The sequence below is a fragment of the Amphiura filiformis genome, chromosome 17 (assembly GCF_039555335.1).
Source record: "Amphiura filiformis chromosome 17, Afil_fr2py, whole genome shotgun sequence".
Classification (NCBI taxonomy): domain Eukaryota; kingdom Metazoa; phylum Echinodermata; class Ophiuroidea; order Amphilepidida; family Amphiuridae; genus Amphiura; species Amphiura filiformis.
This window is the reverse complement of record NC_092644.1, coordinates 20,326,451-20,343,620: the sequence shown is the minus strand read 5'-3', so window position 1 is coordinate 20,343,620 and position 17,170 is coordinate 20,326,451. Positions and strand designations below refer to the sequence as shown.

At 37.6% G+C, this 17,170-nt stretch overlaps 3 protein-coding genes across 5 annotated transcripts in view; 2 read left to right on the top strand and 1 right to left on the bottom strand.

Moving 5' to 3' along the window:
- LOC140137438 (valine--tRNA ligase-like) overlaps positions 1 to 17,170 on the bottom strand; it is a 110,673-nt gene that overhangs the window by 27,222 nt on the left and 66,281 nt on the right. The window lies entirely within an intron of this gene.
- On the top strand, positions 326 to 3,953 carry LOC140137437 (uncharacterized). The gene is made up of 2 exons (XM_072159091.1): positions 326 to 1,165; positions 2,271 to 3,953. The coding sequence occupies exons 1-2, from the start codon at positions 1,087 to 1,089 to the stop codon at positions 3,074 to 3,076; spliced, it is 885 nt and encodes a 294-aa protein (XP_072015192.1). The 5' UTR covers positions 326 to 1,086; the 3' UTR covers positions 3,077 to 3,953.
- LOC140137441 (uncharacterized) lies at positions 9,012 to 16,596 on the top strand. Of its 3 annotated transcripts, none has more exons than XM_072159094.1 (3): positions 9,015 to 9,316; positions 11,370 to 13,013; positions 15,017 to 16,596. In XM_072159094.1, exons 2-3 carry the CDS (start codon positions 12,938 to 12,940, stop codon positions 15,814 to 15,816), a joined length of 876 nt encoding a protein of 291 aa, XP_072015195.1. In that variant the 5' UTR covers positions 9,015 to 9,316; positions 11,370 to 12,937; the 3' UTR covers positions 15,817 to 16,596. The 3 variants fall into 3 exon arrangements, with proteins under 3 accessions (XP_072015197.1, XP_072015195.1, XP_072015196.1); XM_072159095.1 differs by having other exon boundaries at positions 9,230 to 9,316; positions 11,643 to 13,013; XM_072159096.1 differs by lacking the exon at positions 11,370 to 13,013 and having other exon boundaries at positions 9,012 to 9,316.

The following is a 17,170-nucleotide window of genomic DNA, read 5'->3' as shown; positions in this document are numbered from 1 at the left end:
CCGACAACATTTTTTAACCAATCAGAATAACTTTTACATAATGTTGTTTGTGAATAAATTGGAAAGAGAATAGTAAAAACCCCGCCATCATCGGCCAATCCGTTCAGGAATTACGGCTTCAGGAAAATCACCCAGCCGGCGAAAGACATGAAATCTCTGTGTGCGGCGCTGAAAATCAGGCATTTTTGAGACTAGAAAGGTGGGCTTTTAACTTCCGTCCCCTTGCGACAATAACCTACATTTACAAATTTTACAGCTTAATTAGGAAAAACTATGATCTATTAAATGCTGGACGAGTGTGTTGTGTTATCTTTTGGATTTTTTAAAGATATTAAAATATGACCAGGGATGCCTTCCGGCTGAAATCGACATGGGGATCTTCTGTGGTACTAGTCAGTGGACAATTCTTGAGAGCAAAAGAGACTACGTTTCCATATGGCTGCCCATTTTTGGCAAAATTACCCATTTTTTTTCTTTTCAGTCACTTTTTGACAATTTTGGCTGATTGCCCCCCCCCCCCACATTTCAGGCCGGATTGGCGCTAATGTCAATGACCACCTTTTTTGTTTTCCTGCCAGCAAAATACCTCTTTTTTCAAGAACTTTTGACAAATTTATGATAATCTCTCACCAAATGACCGCTTTTTTTCATTATTTTCTTCAAATTTATCAAAATTTTTCAAATTTTGATGACTTTTTGAAAATTTTGTATCAACTTTTATATTTTGACCAAGTCTCACTTAAAAGACCCCCAATCATAGAAGAATAAATTGTGAGGCAAACATTGTTCTCCATGTTAAAGGAAATTCTTGTTTGAGTTTTACTTTCACTCACAAGGCCAAGGACATGTGAGGTCAAGCAAATGATAGCAGGTCAGGTGCATGGTCAAAGACAATCGCTGCATGGACATGTACATAAAGAACTGACCCATATAGCATAGTCTAGTGCAGTGTTTTGCAAGTGTGACAGCAGTATGGTTCACTTTTTTAATGCATATGTGTTCATGCAATGGTAGTAGGTGAATGCCATGACGATGCACTTTGATGTCCTGTAATTTTATTTTTCTCCCCTGACTTGTTGGCAACCAATGATGAAGTATTTTGTGCATTCTCTATACCACTTCAGTTGTGTTTCAGGACCACACTATGATTACATTGACGAAAAGGGTAAGCTATTTCTAGAAGGTGGGGGAGCCTGGGGTGGCCCCGGGGGTGGCTCAAATAATATTAAGAAATACACTGCAGGTTTTTGCTCCACAGCAAAGCCCTCAATTTTTGTTGAATTTCTACTTTTTACATGATTGTATTAAATGTCCAGTGGTGTACTAAAAACCATGTGAAAGACTAAGTTTGAAGTGCTCTAATTACAGTAAATTTAAGTTTTATATGAAATCCTGAGATCTCTGTGTTTATTCCGAGTTCAACGATCGAGTAGTGGCTAAACACATCTTGTACATCAGTACATGTGTATCATTGAATCAGTGATGTATAAACTGTGTGCATATCACTAGGCCTATTCGTCTTGTTTGTACATCCCAGCTGCATATGAAGCTACGCCAATAATCATGATGATAATACGATCGTCGAGCTGATCCAAGCATGGTAGGCGCTGGAATGAAATTTTCTTTGTGCTACGTCATTTATTTGCCAATTTCAAGGGGACAATGTTTGATTACTGATTAGTGAAAACTAACATTTAAAAGAGTATTTCGTGATCCTAGCATCCTCTTTTTATGACATTTTTCAGTAGATATCAATGTAAAAAGCTTATTCCCAAAATTTCAGTTGATTCCGATTTTGCGTTTGCGAGTTATGCATGATTATGTGTATTACACTGCTCCATAGACAATGTGTTGTAATTTCATTCTGGTAAATTCAAATTTCACGATATCTTTGCTAAACGAATTAATCTGCAAGAAATTTTTTGTACATAAGCATTATTATGTAGCGAGAGGTTTCCAGTGATATAAATATCTCAACTTTTTTGGAGAAAAGTGGGGGGATGATGCTGTGGATCACGAAATGCCCTTTTAAATAGGAATTCCATTCTTTATGCAAATCACACACCAATCGCCCGCCAAAAAATCCAGGATAGGATGTGAAGCTGTTGCCAGTTCAAAATAGGAAGTCCAATTGAATAGATTTTAATTAAATTTATTTTGCAATATTCTACTTTCAGCAAAGTCATCAAAGAATAAACAACAGGGGTGACTTCCTTGCAGAAAATTTTAAAATGCCATCATCTTTAACTTTCATTTTGATCTACTTTCAGGAAAGATATCTGTCTGGAAGTTGGGTTCACACACTGCGATAAATATCATGCCAAACCTACTAGATGGAACAACAGTCAAACCCTACCCAACTTTCATACTTCCAATCTCAAAGACCGACAAACAGTTAGTTTTCACCAGACTCTACCAACTAGAGATGCTACCTGCATTCCATCGGCAACAGCACTGGAATATGCCATTAAAAATGAACAAATGGATCGGTTACCTTGGTAACACATCCTTCTGCTGGGAGATGAGCTTTCATAATGCCATCACAGATGAACTCATCGGATCTGGAGTGTTTCACGCTGTGTGTGTAGACAAAGAAACAAGGCGACCAACAAGCATCAAAACACTGAAACCGCACATTCACAAGGACGTAGGAGCAGAGCAACTGACACGCAAGAAAGCGCCATCAGGTTTTGTTCAACCGGACATGCCAAGAGACTGCTTCGTCAAGGCAACTCTAGTAACATCAAGCTGCATAGATACCAACCAGCATCAGAATATGCCTTTGTATATTAGAGATTGTTGGAACACGGCTTGCTCTGCAGCTTGTGAAAAATCACTACCTCATTTTGATGAAGAACTAACCAATTTTGATGCCAAAAAAGTGACTGTTTTATGTCTTGGTGAAGCTTTGCTGGGGGATATTATGCACATTGCATGCTGGGAACATCAAGATGATCCACAGATAATTTGTTGTACAATTATGAAGGAGTCAATGATCATATTTCAATGTCAGATGGAGTTTTATCCTCAAGATCAAACGGCACATCAACCACATCAGCCTCTCTCAAAGCTGTGAGGACCATTAGTTCATTTTATCTTAAGGAATTGGATAGCAACGTTCGCACAGTATTTTTTGTGGGACCTGAGAACACATCAGACATACCAAAATGCATTCTGAATACAAGGAATGTCCTTCTGATGTCAAATAATTTAGATTTTTTGAAATTAGTGATACAATACAAATTGTATGGCAAATTTTTCCCCCCAAAAGACCTAACAATTTTAGGTCTCTTTGGGAAAATAATTGTATATCTTCAATACGAAACGTCCACATTTTCAAAAGATGGATGGCTTTTCCTCACAGCTACATACACTTTATAAGTACATAAAGTTTACTTCGATATCAAAAATATAAAAGATTTCACTTTTTGATAATTTGCCAGAAAATTTGTATTATATCACAAATTCCAAAAAAAAAATCAAAATTATTTAATATCAGAAGGACATGTTCCTTGTATTCAGAATGCAATTTGTTGTGTCTGATGTGCTCAAAAAATACTGTGCAAACATTACTATTCGATCCCTTAAAGTACTGGCCTAAGAATTTATTTTTATCAAACATGAATGAAGAAGACACAAGATGTAAATTCATCAAGTATGATAGAAATGATTGAAAAATACATGTAAAACTTCTGGTGTTTATCTTTCCTTTGTCTGCTTGTAATTTTCAACTGATGATTATTTTTGGGAAAATGGCCCTCGTGCCATTTCATCAGCAAGCCCGATTTCCAAAACTGTAAAGTGAAAGGCAAAATTCAGAGACCAAAAGTTACAAGGCCCACCAAGTAAATGCCCTCCAGAGCATTTTCTTAATTCAAGCAATTTTTTTTAATTGGCATTCTAGCAAGCCAATTCGATTTTTTTTCCAAATTCACCCCACACTTAATTATTGTACAGCCCTTAAAGCCATTAATAAAAAGATATTCTCTTTTGAGAGAATCATAATAAATGGATTTTTCCACTAAAATATTTTGAACCACCCTAATCTTTACGCCTCAAAATAAGTTTGACCATTATAAAAAGTACAGTGGCAACTCGTTAACACGAACCCTGTTAACATGAAATTCCTGATAACAAGAAGTATGTTTTCAAATCCCAAGCATATGTGTCACATTGTGGTCGATCCTTCATGTAATTATTCTGTGTTAGCTAATCCTAACTCTAACCCTAATTCTAACCCTAAGCCTAATCATAACCCTAATCCTAATCCTAACCCTAAACTAACCCTAACTCTAATTTTGTGTAAAATTACATGAAGGAATCCACATGGTCAACTTGTTGGATAACACTAAGTTCTGATAACAGGTTGTATAATGCAAAACCCCATGAACTGGAATGAGCGTTTTGACAGCATTTTTTGTGGGACATGAGAGCACATCAGACCTATTGAATTGCATTCTGAATACGAAGAATGTCTTTCTGATATCAAATAATTTTCATTTTATGAAATTCACGATATAATACAAATTTTATGACAAATTATTAAAATTTGATATTTTTCACATTTGGAGATATAACAGTCCTCAAGTAAATTTTATAAATTTAATGATATAGTCTTAAAGTGTATGTAGCTGGGAGGAAAAGCCGACGATCAATTGAAAATTTTGACCTTTCATATTGAAGATATGGATTTTTTCCCAAAAAGACCTAATTTTTTTCCGTGTTTTGGGAAAAAAATCCATATCTTCAATACTGAAAGGTCAAAATTTTCAATTGATCGTCGGCTTTTCATCCCACCTACATACACTTTAGGTAGAAATCATCAGATTTATAAAGTTTACTTGAGTACTGTTAAATATCAAAAATATCAATTTTAATGATTTGCCATAAAATGTGTATTACATTGCGAATTTCAAACAAGAGCACCAATGGCGCTGTGGCTCTGCGCTTTTTGGTGACAGTGAAAGTAATTGTTCTTGGAGTCGCATGGGCAACAAGTGAAATCATTTGAGTATGTGACAGATCACATTCCCCCAACAGGTACATCTGGTAGGTTGGTAGCTATCTCATTTGCAGAGCATACAATGATACATCAATCAATTTAGGGAATTAGCGACATGGATCGAACGGGTGGAAATGAGTCCAAATGGGCCAAAACACATCAAAATATAATTATATACAGGCGAGTAGGCCTATGTCAAGAATAGTGTTAGTCTGAATAAGGCTTTGGCTCTAAATGGTGACTGTACCACCAAGTTTCATGACAGTTAATACTAATTTGACCTCAGATGACCCTGGTGACTCTGAAATGACATTCCCAAAATTTGACTCTAAAAAGTGACTATACCTAACAAGTTTCATGCCCATCCGACAGTTTTTACTAATTTGACCTCAGATGACCCCTGGTGACCCCAAAATAACCTGCCAAAAATTTGACTCCAAATGTTGACTGTACCCACCAAGTTTAAAGCCCATAAGACAGTTCTGACTAATTTGACCTCAGATGACCCTGGTGACCCAGATATGACCTTCCAAAAATTTTGGCTATAAATGTTGGCTGTATCCACCTATTTATAAGCCCATATGACAGTTTTTACTAATTTGACCTCAGATGACCTCTGGTGACCTCAAAATGACCTTCCAAAAAGTTGGCTCTAAATGTTGATTGTACCCACCAAGTTTCATGCCTGTCCGACCGCTTTTACTCATTTGACTTTAGATGACCCTTGTTGACCCCAAAATGACCTTTCAAAAATTGGCTCTAAAATGTTGACTGTACCCACCAAGTTTCATGGCCATATGACAGTTTTTACTAATTTCACCTCAGAAACTGGATGACCACAGGTGACCCTATAATGACCTTCCAAAAAGTTGGCCCTAAATGTTGACTTACCCACCAAGTTTCATGCCTGTCCAAGAGTTTTTACTACATTGACCTCAGATGACCCTGTTGACCCCCCAAATGTCTTTCCAAAATTTGACTCCCAAATGTTGACGATACCCACCTAGCTTCACACCCATTGACAGTTTTACTTATTTGACCTCAAGATGACCCTGGTGACCCTGAAATGACCTTTCCAAAATTTGGCTATAAATGTTGACTGTATCCACCAATGTTCATGCCCATACAACAGTTTTTACTAATTTGACCTCAGATGACCTCTGGTGACCCGAAATGACTTTCCAAAAATTTGCCTTTAAATGTTGACTATACCCACCAAGTTTCATGCCCATCCAACACTTTTTACTCATTTGACCTCAGATGACCCCTGGTGACCCCAAAATGACCTTCCAAAAATATGACTCAAATATTGACTGTACCTGCCATGCCCGTCCAACACTTTTGATTAATTTGACCTCAGATGACCTCTGTTGACCCCGAAATGACCTTCCAAAAATTTGGCTCTATATATTGACTGTACCCACCAAATTTCATGCCCGTCCCAAAAGTTTTTACTAATTTGACCTCGTGTGACCTCTGGTGACCCTAAAATGACCTTCTAAAAATTTGGCTCTAAATGTTGACTGTACCTACCAAGTTTCATGCCCATAGGACAGTTTTTTCTAATTTGACCTCAGATGACCTCTGGTGACCAAATGACCTTCCAAAAATTTGGCTCTAAATGTTGACTGTACCCACCAAGTTTCTAATTCTTGCCATGACAATTTTACTAATTTGACCTCAAATGACCTCGGGTGACCTTGACCCACTTGCCAAAACAAACTTGTTCTGTCTCGGTCAAGATGCACCCACCCACCAAGTTTGAGGAACATGCACCCCTAGTCTCCGAAAAAATAAGAATTTGCTCACCGATAGCTTCACATTCTACATTGCATTCAAAATCTAGTCGGATTTGCTGAAGAATGACACCGTGTAATAATGGAAGTTCAGAAGTAAACACAGCCGATCACAACAGGCGATTGCATCAAAATGTTGCTAAAATTACATTTCACTCTTCGGCAAAATAAGGCAAATCTTGCTCAAAAGATGCAGTTGACTCATCGAAATAACTTTCATCCAAATTTCAACATTAACAGAATGAACCTCCAGTGCAAACTGCAAAAAATTGCACTGCTGTCTGCCTGAAAAACGATAGCAAAGCACTCTAGCATGGAATGCGTAAGAACGTGTACAAATTCGAAACTAGCCGAGGTACTCACACTGGCGTCATCACCGCTGACGTGACTTCACGGTGCCCGCTTTTTACGTCGTATGGCATTCAGGGCCCTAGTGAGGAAGGAACAGGGCCATGATGTTTGAGGCTAATTCAAACTAGAGTTCTGGAGTAAACTGACAGACAGATAGACGTTGCGTATTATGTGGGCATAATTTATTCAATATTATATTATTATTACATGTCTTTGGGCATTATTTTTATGTTTGAGAAAATATTTGGGCCATCATAATTATCTTTTTTTTTTTTTTTGAAAAAACATTTGAAAAAGGATGTTTGGTTTGGTGATTGAATTCACTCAGTGGCTAGTAGTAATACTATGACTTTACCATGTTTACGTCCGGGTTTACGTACATGTACCCATGATGTACCAGTGCTATGTAGTCCATGAGTGCATCATGTGCATGAGCATATGCCATGATGATGGCTGATGACTGAGTGGTTTCCGACTTTGAAAGTTGCATCGATCGTAGAGGTAGTACTGCTCCTACTCCTAGTCTCCCAGACACCTTGCGATCTCTCTTTGGGATATTTTTACCAAATAGAGTAACAATCTGTCCTTTGACATATTTAATTTCATTTGTTTTAACCATGTTTACGACTTATCGTAGTGCAATTTACCGGCGACATCTGTCATGTGTATTCATGTGGGGCAGACATCTTGGTTGTTTGTTGACTTGCTCCACTGCCAAAGACTGTTCATTACGATGTCTGTGATTGGTTCATTTTGGGGCTAATTTCTAAGGACAGCACTGATTGGATAATTACGCATTACATCATTGGGAGATAACCGCGTTACCAAAAAAGCAAAAATTTGCACTTGCGCAAGGAAAATAGTCCACTAGGAAATTCATTTTGTTCCGATTTATTCAAGATTCGACAATTTTCATGACTATTTTTTTGATATTCCTTAACTATTTCTTTATTTAAATTGTAAAGAAATAGTTAAGAAAAGTTAAGAAAGTCAAAATAACTTTTGAATCTGAACCTGAGAGTACTAAAATCTTTAAGACATTTTAATGTTAAACTTCCGTTGGTTTGCGCCATTGTCACGCAAGGTTAAATTATACAGACCAAAATAATCTCTAGCACACTGGGGAACCAAGTAATAACTCGTTATGGTGGCTTTTTTAACCAAAAAATCACATTTTCTCAACTGAATTTCAACTCTATCGGGAGTGCAATCGATGAAAAAATAATTTAGCAAAACTTAGAAACCAATTTGAAAACCTAAAGCCAAGCACAAAAAATTCCTTAGCATAAAAACCAACACTGTATTGTGTAACCCTACGGTTCTGATGACGATGACTCCTTAGCTTCGCTGGAGCCAAAAATGAAAATTATTTGATATCAGGAGGACATTCTTCGTATTCAGAATGCAATTCGATATCTCTGGTGTGCTCTCATCTCCCACAAAAAATACTGTCCAAACGCTCATACCCCATCCCTTAACGAGTTGCCACTGTATTATGTTACTCATTGTGAACAACCTTGTCCCGGCACAATCCAGGGATTTTTATTTGAGCCACCCTGTGTGTTATGGATATGGGAACCCTGTAAACAAATTCAGTTCAGTGATTTCTGTGTAGTCACATGATCAGTGAAAAGTCAGTTCCTGTGAATAAATGTGAAGTCATGATGTAGTGTACGACCATGATAGTGTATACATTAATGTACAATACAATGTAGTCTAATGCTATGGTTTGCAGGGTTGCCAAACCTGCGATTTGGTAGCCCAATTGGGCGACTTTTGACGATTTTCCCCGGGACTTTTGACAATTTCCTGTCCCAAAGAAACCAATGGTTAAGAAAAATTTAGGCGACTTTACAACATTGGCTACCGCGACTTCCGATAGTTTCCTGCCCCATAGAAACCAATGGTAGAGAGAAAAATTGGGTGACTTTTCGATTATTTGACCCGCGATTCGGGCGGAAATCTTTTGGCAACCCTGATGGTTTGACAGTGCATACTTTAATTCCTAGTCCCAAATTCTACTGTGCAGCTTTGTCATAGCCAACATTGTTGCAGCACTGTCGTCTGCACCGATATCCACTCATCAGAATCATGAAATATTTCCTTCCCTCCAGATACTATTTATGTTATGTTTCAGGTCCACATTATGATGATCTGGATAAGAACTGTAAGTACATAAGTTTACTATTATTTATTTAGAATTATATACCCAAGTAGCTAAGGGGGTGGGAATTATATATAGCCCCAAAACTCTGGCTAATACAACAACAATACAGTTAAAGAATATACAAGCTGTGTCCAGGCCCACATGCAGGATTTTTTTTTTTGGGGGGTGCTGATTTTGAAATATTGGGACTTTTTTTTTCAAGAGGGGAGGGCAATTTTGTGAAAAGTGGAGTTTCTTCAAAAAAGTTTGGACCTTTTTGACCAATAAATTGTAAAAAACCTTTTGGGACTTATTGTATACTTTTGCTAATTTGGGGAGGGGGCGCCCGCACCCCTGCACGGGCCTAGCTGTATCAAAATGATTGGTACCCATCAGATTTCATTGATACATCAAAATTCAACTAAAATTTATAAACTCGGATGGACATAATTTAAGGCATCCAGGCCCGTACTTGAAAAAGTATACAAAAAGTCCCAAAATTTCAGAATTTGTGAGTGTAGCAAGCAAAAAATAATTTTTTTACACTTTTTTGGACAAAAAAGGACCAAGTTTTGTCCACTTTTCACTAAATGGCCCCGAAAAAGTCCACTTTTCCAAAATCAGCACCCCCCCCCAATGAAATCCTGCGTATGGGCCTTAAAGCATCCAATGTTGGAAGAGGCAGGCTTTTTAATGAACATCAAAATTGATGGGCACCAATCATTTTGATACTGCCTGCAGCTTGTATACAAATTCTGGCCTTTGACTATAAATAACCCTATAAAGGAAAAGGATCAAAGTTGGATTGCATTTTATTGAGACACCCTGTACACTAAGCAGCAGTACTTCCATTAGGCCACTAACAGTCAATTTTGAGTTTCCAGTCACATAAATTCTGAAAACAAGTGAGATAACTTTTTTATTATTCATTATTCATTATTTTTCTGCCTTTCATTATATGACCAACACACATGTAAAATTTGTTGTTATTTGCCACTCACTCACTTGAAGATGAATGTTTAGCCCAAATGAGATTCAAAAGTATATTAAAAAGAGTCTGCAAGGTTGACAGCAAAATGTATGTTTTGATTTTGATTTTTCCACAAAATATAAAGGGATATTCATAATTTTTTTTGCAAATATAACCAGTTTTTATCGGTATTTTTTGGAAAATCACAATAATGAATTCAAGTGAGGGTCAGAAAATGAAGTGAGGGCGGGTGACGGGAAACTCAAAATCGACTTTCTTTGGCCTTTTTTTTAATAGCTTCTTTTGCATCGTTAGCAATCTGAGATCAATTTACTTGAATTAGAAATCAACTTGAAGTTCCCAATTTTGGAAATGGTTGAATGCAGATATTCAGAAAAAGGCTTACTTACAGTGTACGTTACAACAATTAAGTTGCAACTTTCACGAACAGTGGTCAAAACATACAGCACCTGCACAGCTATATGACAACTGTATGTGGTAAAGTTAGAGAATATTAGGTATTGTTTTTAGCCACTGGAGTGCATCTATTGTCTCATATAACACGGGCGACCTCATTATTTTAAGTAAAACAACGAGGCAATGCCGAGTTGTTTTACGCCAAAAATAATGATGTCGCCCGTGTTATATGAGACGATAGATACACGACAGCGGCTAAAAACAATACCTTTATTCTCATTCTTAAACACTTCAATTCAAATAAAAATATCATAAGTATTACACATAATAACACATTTTGATCAATTAATTCCTGCATTTTACAAGGAATTACCTAGGACTTAAAATCGACCAGTCCCGTTGTTGCTATGCGCCTTCGATTGGTTCAAATAGCGAGTACGCATATCATGTCGATACACACGTGCTGACCCGTGTGATATCGTGTCATATCACATGGGTAAGAACCAATAAGATCGCAGGAACGTTCTCAAGTGTTTAAGAATAGTCATTCTTTAGAAATCAGCGAGTACATTGGGCCCGCTTTTATTGGGAAATCCTGTAAGATCTTTTTCATGTTGATCATATCAGCAAGTATCACTGAATGAATTTAACAGTTTTCATTCCCATTTCTATTCACCACATTTTCAGACAGGATCACCCCATGGAGCCTGTGCTTTCATACCCTAAGTGGAGTTAATGTAGGCAGTGAAGCAACAGTAATGTTCCCTGTGTTATACCACCCATTATCTGAGACTAAGGATCAAGTTTTCACTATTTTTAGCAGATTATATGAAATGAAAATTCTTCCTGCTTACTACCAACATTCTCATTTCAATTTGACATTACACATGAAAAAATGGTTCAGTTACCTAGGCAACACATCATTCTGTCAAGATGTTGTTTTTACGAATGCCCTTACAGAGGTGCCCTTGGCAAGAGGAGTTTTGCACCACGTACGTGTGGATTTGAAATTACGGCGACCTGTCAAGATTCCAGAAAAATGGTGTAGAGAGATCAGCAGTGATCAACTAACACACAGTAAGCCACCACAAGGCTTCAAGCAGCCACCAAGACCATACAAGAGCTACTCCTTCACCACTACAGTGACTTCAAGTTGTTCAGACATCAACCAACATCAAAATATGGCGATTCATGTAAAGAATTGTTGGGATGCCGGGAGTGCTGCAGCTTGTAGCAACCAACTTTCACAATTTAACACTGATCTTGCATACTATAATCTGAAGCAAGTTAGTTTCTTGTATGAAGGGAAGTTGTAATTGGGGATGCACTTCAAGTTGCTTGTTGGGAACATCCAAGCAAACCTAAAACGCTGTGTTTTACAATGACCAAAGGGTCGGAGGACATAGGAGAGTCATAGGACAATGTCAAATGGAATTTTATTCTGACAGTCCAAGCATGTTGAATGTAAACTATGTTAAGGCCAAATTATGAATAACCAGAATGTGTATAATTTATATGTAAACCAAAACAATACGGTGACAACTCTCTAGTTCGAAGGTTCCCTAGTCCAAAGGCTCCTTAGTCCGCTAGTCTGAACATGTAATTTACCATTCGCTAGTCCGAATTTTGAAAAAGGTTCGCTAGTCTGAATATTGAGTTCTCTAGTCCGAGGGTTCGCTAGTATTTCATATTTTTTATTACAAATAAAGTTATGAACAAAAGCCACTGAATAGAAGAAATTGTCCCTCTTTTGAACCACCCTGTTTGTTATCATGGTTATGCAAATCTACTGGTATTAAAAGTTCATTGATTACTTTGTGTGGTCACTTAATCACAAGGTCAGTCAGGGTTGCCAAATCTGCAATTTGGTACCCCAATTGGCGACTTTCAAAGATTATCCCTGTGACATAAAACAATATCTTGTCCGATAGAAACCAATGGTTAAGAAAAAAATTGGTAACTTTTCAACCGTGGTTCCCATGACTACCGGTAGTTTTCTGTCCAAAAGAAACCCAATGGTTAAGAGAAAAATTGTGACTTTTGATTATTTGACCGACGATTCAGGCTGAAATCTTTTGGCAACTCTGGTTCACCTGTGTGTGAAGCAATATGACCTGTGTCTGCACCTGTGTGCAATGTGCATCTACAGGTCTCAGCTGGTGCAGTGCAGTTAATTCCATGTCCAAAAAAATATTGTGCAGTTTTAACTTTATCATACTCTGTTGCAGCACCGATATAATCTATTCATTAGAATCATGAAATATTTCCTTCCCTCCAGATACTATTTATGTTATGTTTCTGGTCCACACTATGATGATCTGGATAAGAACTGTAAGTACATAAGTTTACTATCATTCTATGTAGAAATATGTAGAGTACTAAGAGGTGGGAGTAGCCCACAATCTGTTTTTCACTCGCAACACTTGCCTGATTGGGACTGTCGGGCTGGGACAGTACCGCAAAGTTCCCACTACAGTTCTCTGCTGGAACTGTCAGATCCCGGTGTCAGAAGGCGGAGCTTGATCCAAAAATTTTCAAGAAAGCTGTATTTTAACGAGCTCTAACTGGGTGGTGCAATAAGTATGTGTAGCAACATGTAGGTCTATGTGTATCCCTGGATGAGGTGGTGATAGGGGGGGGGGGGGCACCATTTTTGCGGTAGGCCAAAAGGGGTGGGTGAAGCAATTTTTTGCACAGATATTTGGGCATCACTGATAGACATTACACCCAAAAAGGTGTAGAAACATGTTAAGGGCTGGGGTATGAGCGTTTGGACAGTATTTATTGTGGGACATTAGAGCACATCAGACATATCGAATTGCATTCTGAATACGAAGAATGTCATTCTGATATCAAATAATTTTGATTTTTGAAATTCGCAATTTAATCGCATTTTATGGCAAATCATTAAAATTGATATTTTTGATATTTAACAGTACTTGAAGTAAACTTTATAAATCTGATGATTTATACTTAAAGTGTATGTAGGTGGGATGAAAAGCCGACGATCAATTGAAAATTTTGACCTTTTCGTATTAAAGATATGGATTTTTTTCCCAAAAAGACAAAAAAAAAAGCAGGTCTTTTTGGGAAAAAATCCATATCTTCAATATGAAACGTCAAAATTTTTAATTGACCGTCGACTTTTCCTCCTCTACTACATACACTTTAAGAATATATCATTAGATTTATATAATTTACTTCGAGGACTGTTATATATCAAAATTTGAAAAATATCAAATTTTATAATTTGTCATAAAATTTGTATTATATTGTGATTTTAAAAATGAAAATTATTTGATATCAGAAAGACATGCTTCAGTATTCAGAATGCAATTCGATAGGTCTGAGGTGCTCTCATGTCCCATAAAAAATACTGTCGAAACGCAATAAACGCTCATTTTGGATCCCTTAAGAAACGTTTAAATAATGAATTTTCTGCTAGCTGCATCACAAAATGATTGTTTGACAATTAATACAGTATTTAAATCAGGGTTCCCAAAATCTGTCATGTGTAAGAGGGGGGGCAAATTTTTGAGCATGTCGAAAGGAGGCAAAGTTTTTTTTCATGTCAAAGGGAGGGGGTGTAAATTTTTTGGCATGTTGAAAGGGGGGGCCATTTTAACAGACATTGAGAATTCACTACTACAAAGGTACACATTTACTGCACAGCTTCATGATGCAAAATATAAAGCTATATAAATACATCCATTTCGCAAAAAATGATATTTCTCAGCAGTGATAAATTAGTTAACTGGACAGTGTGTCGATCAGGTAAACTTTATTCATTCCATAGAATTAATTCAACAGTACAGGGTGTATCAATATCTAGTTAGCTTAGCCAGGACAGCAACATCAAAATGCAGCATAACATCTACCCAGTTTGTAGAACTAAATAAATAAATAAATAAATGTCGGTGATTTAACGTGCGCTACACCTAAGTACCAGCACACTTCAACAATTATTCCACTGCCATTAGGGTATATCAGAATCATTTCCGCTTCCACAAGTCCGCAACTGATGCGCAGGTACTCTCAGCGACTTAGATTGTGATTACCCCCAGCAGCTCCCCAATTTACACCTGGGTGGAGTGAAGCAATTGGGAATTAAGCCGTCTTGCTTAAGGATGTAACACACTGGCTGTGTACAGTAAAAGATCATAAAAGTACAAGTTGTAGTCATTCCAAGAGGATCTATGTTGAAATAGGAAAAGGCAGGTGTTTCATTTATAGATGACAAAGCATATGGGTACCAATCATTTTGATATAGCCTGTACATGCATTTCTATATAATTCTATTTCTTACATTTTCATTCTATTTATCACATTTTCAGACAGGATAAGTCCATGGAACCTGTGCTATCATGTCCAATGTGGACCAGTGGGAGTTCACACAGACACAGAAACACTAGCAATGTTCCCAGCATTCTATTACCCAATCTCTGAAACTAAGAATCGAGATGTCACCGGTTTTACCAGACTATATCAAATGGAAATTCTTCCTGCCTACTACCAACATTCTCATTTCAATTTGACATTACATATGAAAAAATGGTTCAGTTACCTAGGCAACACCTCATACTGTCAAGAAATAGTTTTTAAGAATGCCCTTACAGGGGTACCCTTGGCAAGAGGAGTTACCCACAATGTACGGGTGGATTTCAAACTACGGCGACCTGTCAAGATTCCAGAAAAATGGTTTAGAGACATCAGCAGTGACCAACTAACACGTAGCAAGCCTCCGCAAGGTTTCAAGCAGCCACCTAGACCAGACAATAGCTATTTGTTCACTACAAAAGTGACTTCCAGCTGTGTGGACAGCAACCAACATCAAAATATGGCGATTCATCTCAAGAACTGTTGGGATGCTGGGAGTGCTGCAGCTTGTAGCAACCAACTTTCACAATTTAACACTGATCTTGCATACTATGATCTGAAACAAGTTAGTTTCTTGTATCAAGGAGAAGTTGTAATTGGGGATGCACTTCAAGTTGCTTGTTGGGAACATCCAACCAACTCTAAAACTCTGTGTTTTACAATGACCAAAGGGTCAGAGGTCATAGGTCAATGCCAAATGGAATTTTACCCTGACAGTCAGAGCATGTTGAAAAATCAAGTTAAGGCCAAATTATGAAGAACCTGTTTGTGTATACAGGGTGGCTATTGTAATTATGTTGTTCATGATAAAATAAATAAAAGGCTATATTGTTATGTATACACTATGCAAGATGTGGTTATGGACCACAAACAGCGGGTTTTGAGTTTGAGCCCTGTACTCCTTACAGATGTCCAGAAAATGCAATGGTAAGATTTGGCCCAGATGACCTTTGACACCCGACCCCTGCAAAATGTTTTAAAATGTTCCCCTGATCATGAGGTTTGTTGTCACCAAGTCTGAGCCCTTACAGATGTCCAGATAATGCAATTGTAAGATTTGACCCCAGATGACCTTTGACCTGACCCCTGCAAAATGCTCCAAAATGTTCCCCTGGTCATGAAGTTTGTTATCACCGAGATTGAGCCCCATACCCCTTACAGATGTCCAGAAAATGCATTTCTTTGGGCACTGGATATAGCCGATACACGTCTAAGTTACGTAATTGTAGGGTGAAACATGTAGGAAGAGAAGCATTTTGAAGTTTTTGTTACCAGAAAGAAAGAAAGAAAGATCGGATAGCAAATCAAGCCCCAGCTACGTAAGAAAGATCGGATAGCAAATCAGGATCTAGCTAAAGATCAGATAGCAACCCAGCTATAGGTAATGAAAATACATGTAAAGTTATTCTAAGAAAACTATAGGGCTACACATAATGGGGTTATAAGCAAGTTCACATAGTTTTGTTACCATGGTTACTGGATCTATAGTTGTGCACTGGACAGACCCAGATTAAGATATACAGATATGGCCTTATTAGTAGTACTAGCGGGATACCCGCGCTTCGCGCGGGTCCCCCCTAGATGGGAGCGTTCACCATAACAGGAAGAATTACTGAACAGGTAGAATAAATAAAAAGGTACATTTTATTTTTCTAAGCCTGTCTCTTTCTTACACTTTCTTTTTAGTTTCTTTTGCTTAGCTTGTGATTTTCCGTTTCCATGTTATTTATTTATTTAACCTCGTTCCCATTATTTTCTAAATCTGTTCTTTCTTACATTTCCCTTTAGCTTCTTTGTTTATTTGCTGCTTGTGATTTCCCGTTTCCATGTTTTTTATTTAATTCTGTTCTCATTATTTTAGATTCTTTTTTCTTACATTTCCTTATTAGTTTTTTCCTTCTTTGTTTCGTTCCGGTTTCATTTAGTTACTACTCATAGCGTGTCTGCGGACGTGTTCACCCGTTATCATAATCCTGTGACCCGTCCATGTACCTTTTTGTCCTTTATTTTTCCTTCTTTCCGTATTATCATGTCCACTGGTCTCTGGCTCTTGAGTCGCGTGACTCTCTCGCCGTTCTGGCGCCCATTGGCATAGTCGCATTACGCTTGAG

Bases quoted from the DNA above. Each gene is read 5' to 3' on its own strand.
- LOC140137437 (XM_072159091.1), top strand. From the start codon at position 1,087: ATGATGAAGTATTTTGTGCATTCTCTATACCACTTCAGTTGTGTTTCA. The intron at 1,166-2,270 runs GTAAGCTATTTC...ATCTACTTTCAG, and splicing joins TGATTACATTGACGAAAAGG to GAAAGATATCTGTCTGGAAG.
- LOC140137441 (XM_072159096.1), top strand. From the start codon at position 9,241: ATGAAATATTTCCTTCCCTCCAGATACTATTTATGTTATGTTTCAGGT. The intron at 9,317-15,016 runs GTAAGTACATAA...TCACATTTTCAG, and splicing joins TGATGATCTGGATAAGAACT to ACAGGATAAGTCCATGGAAC.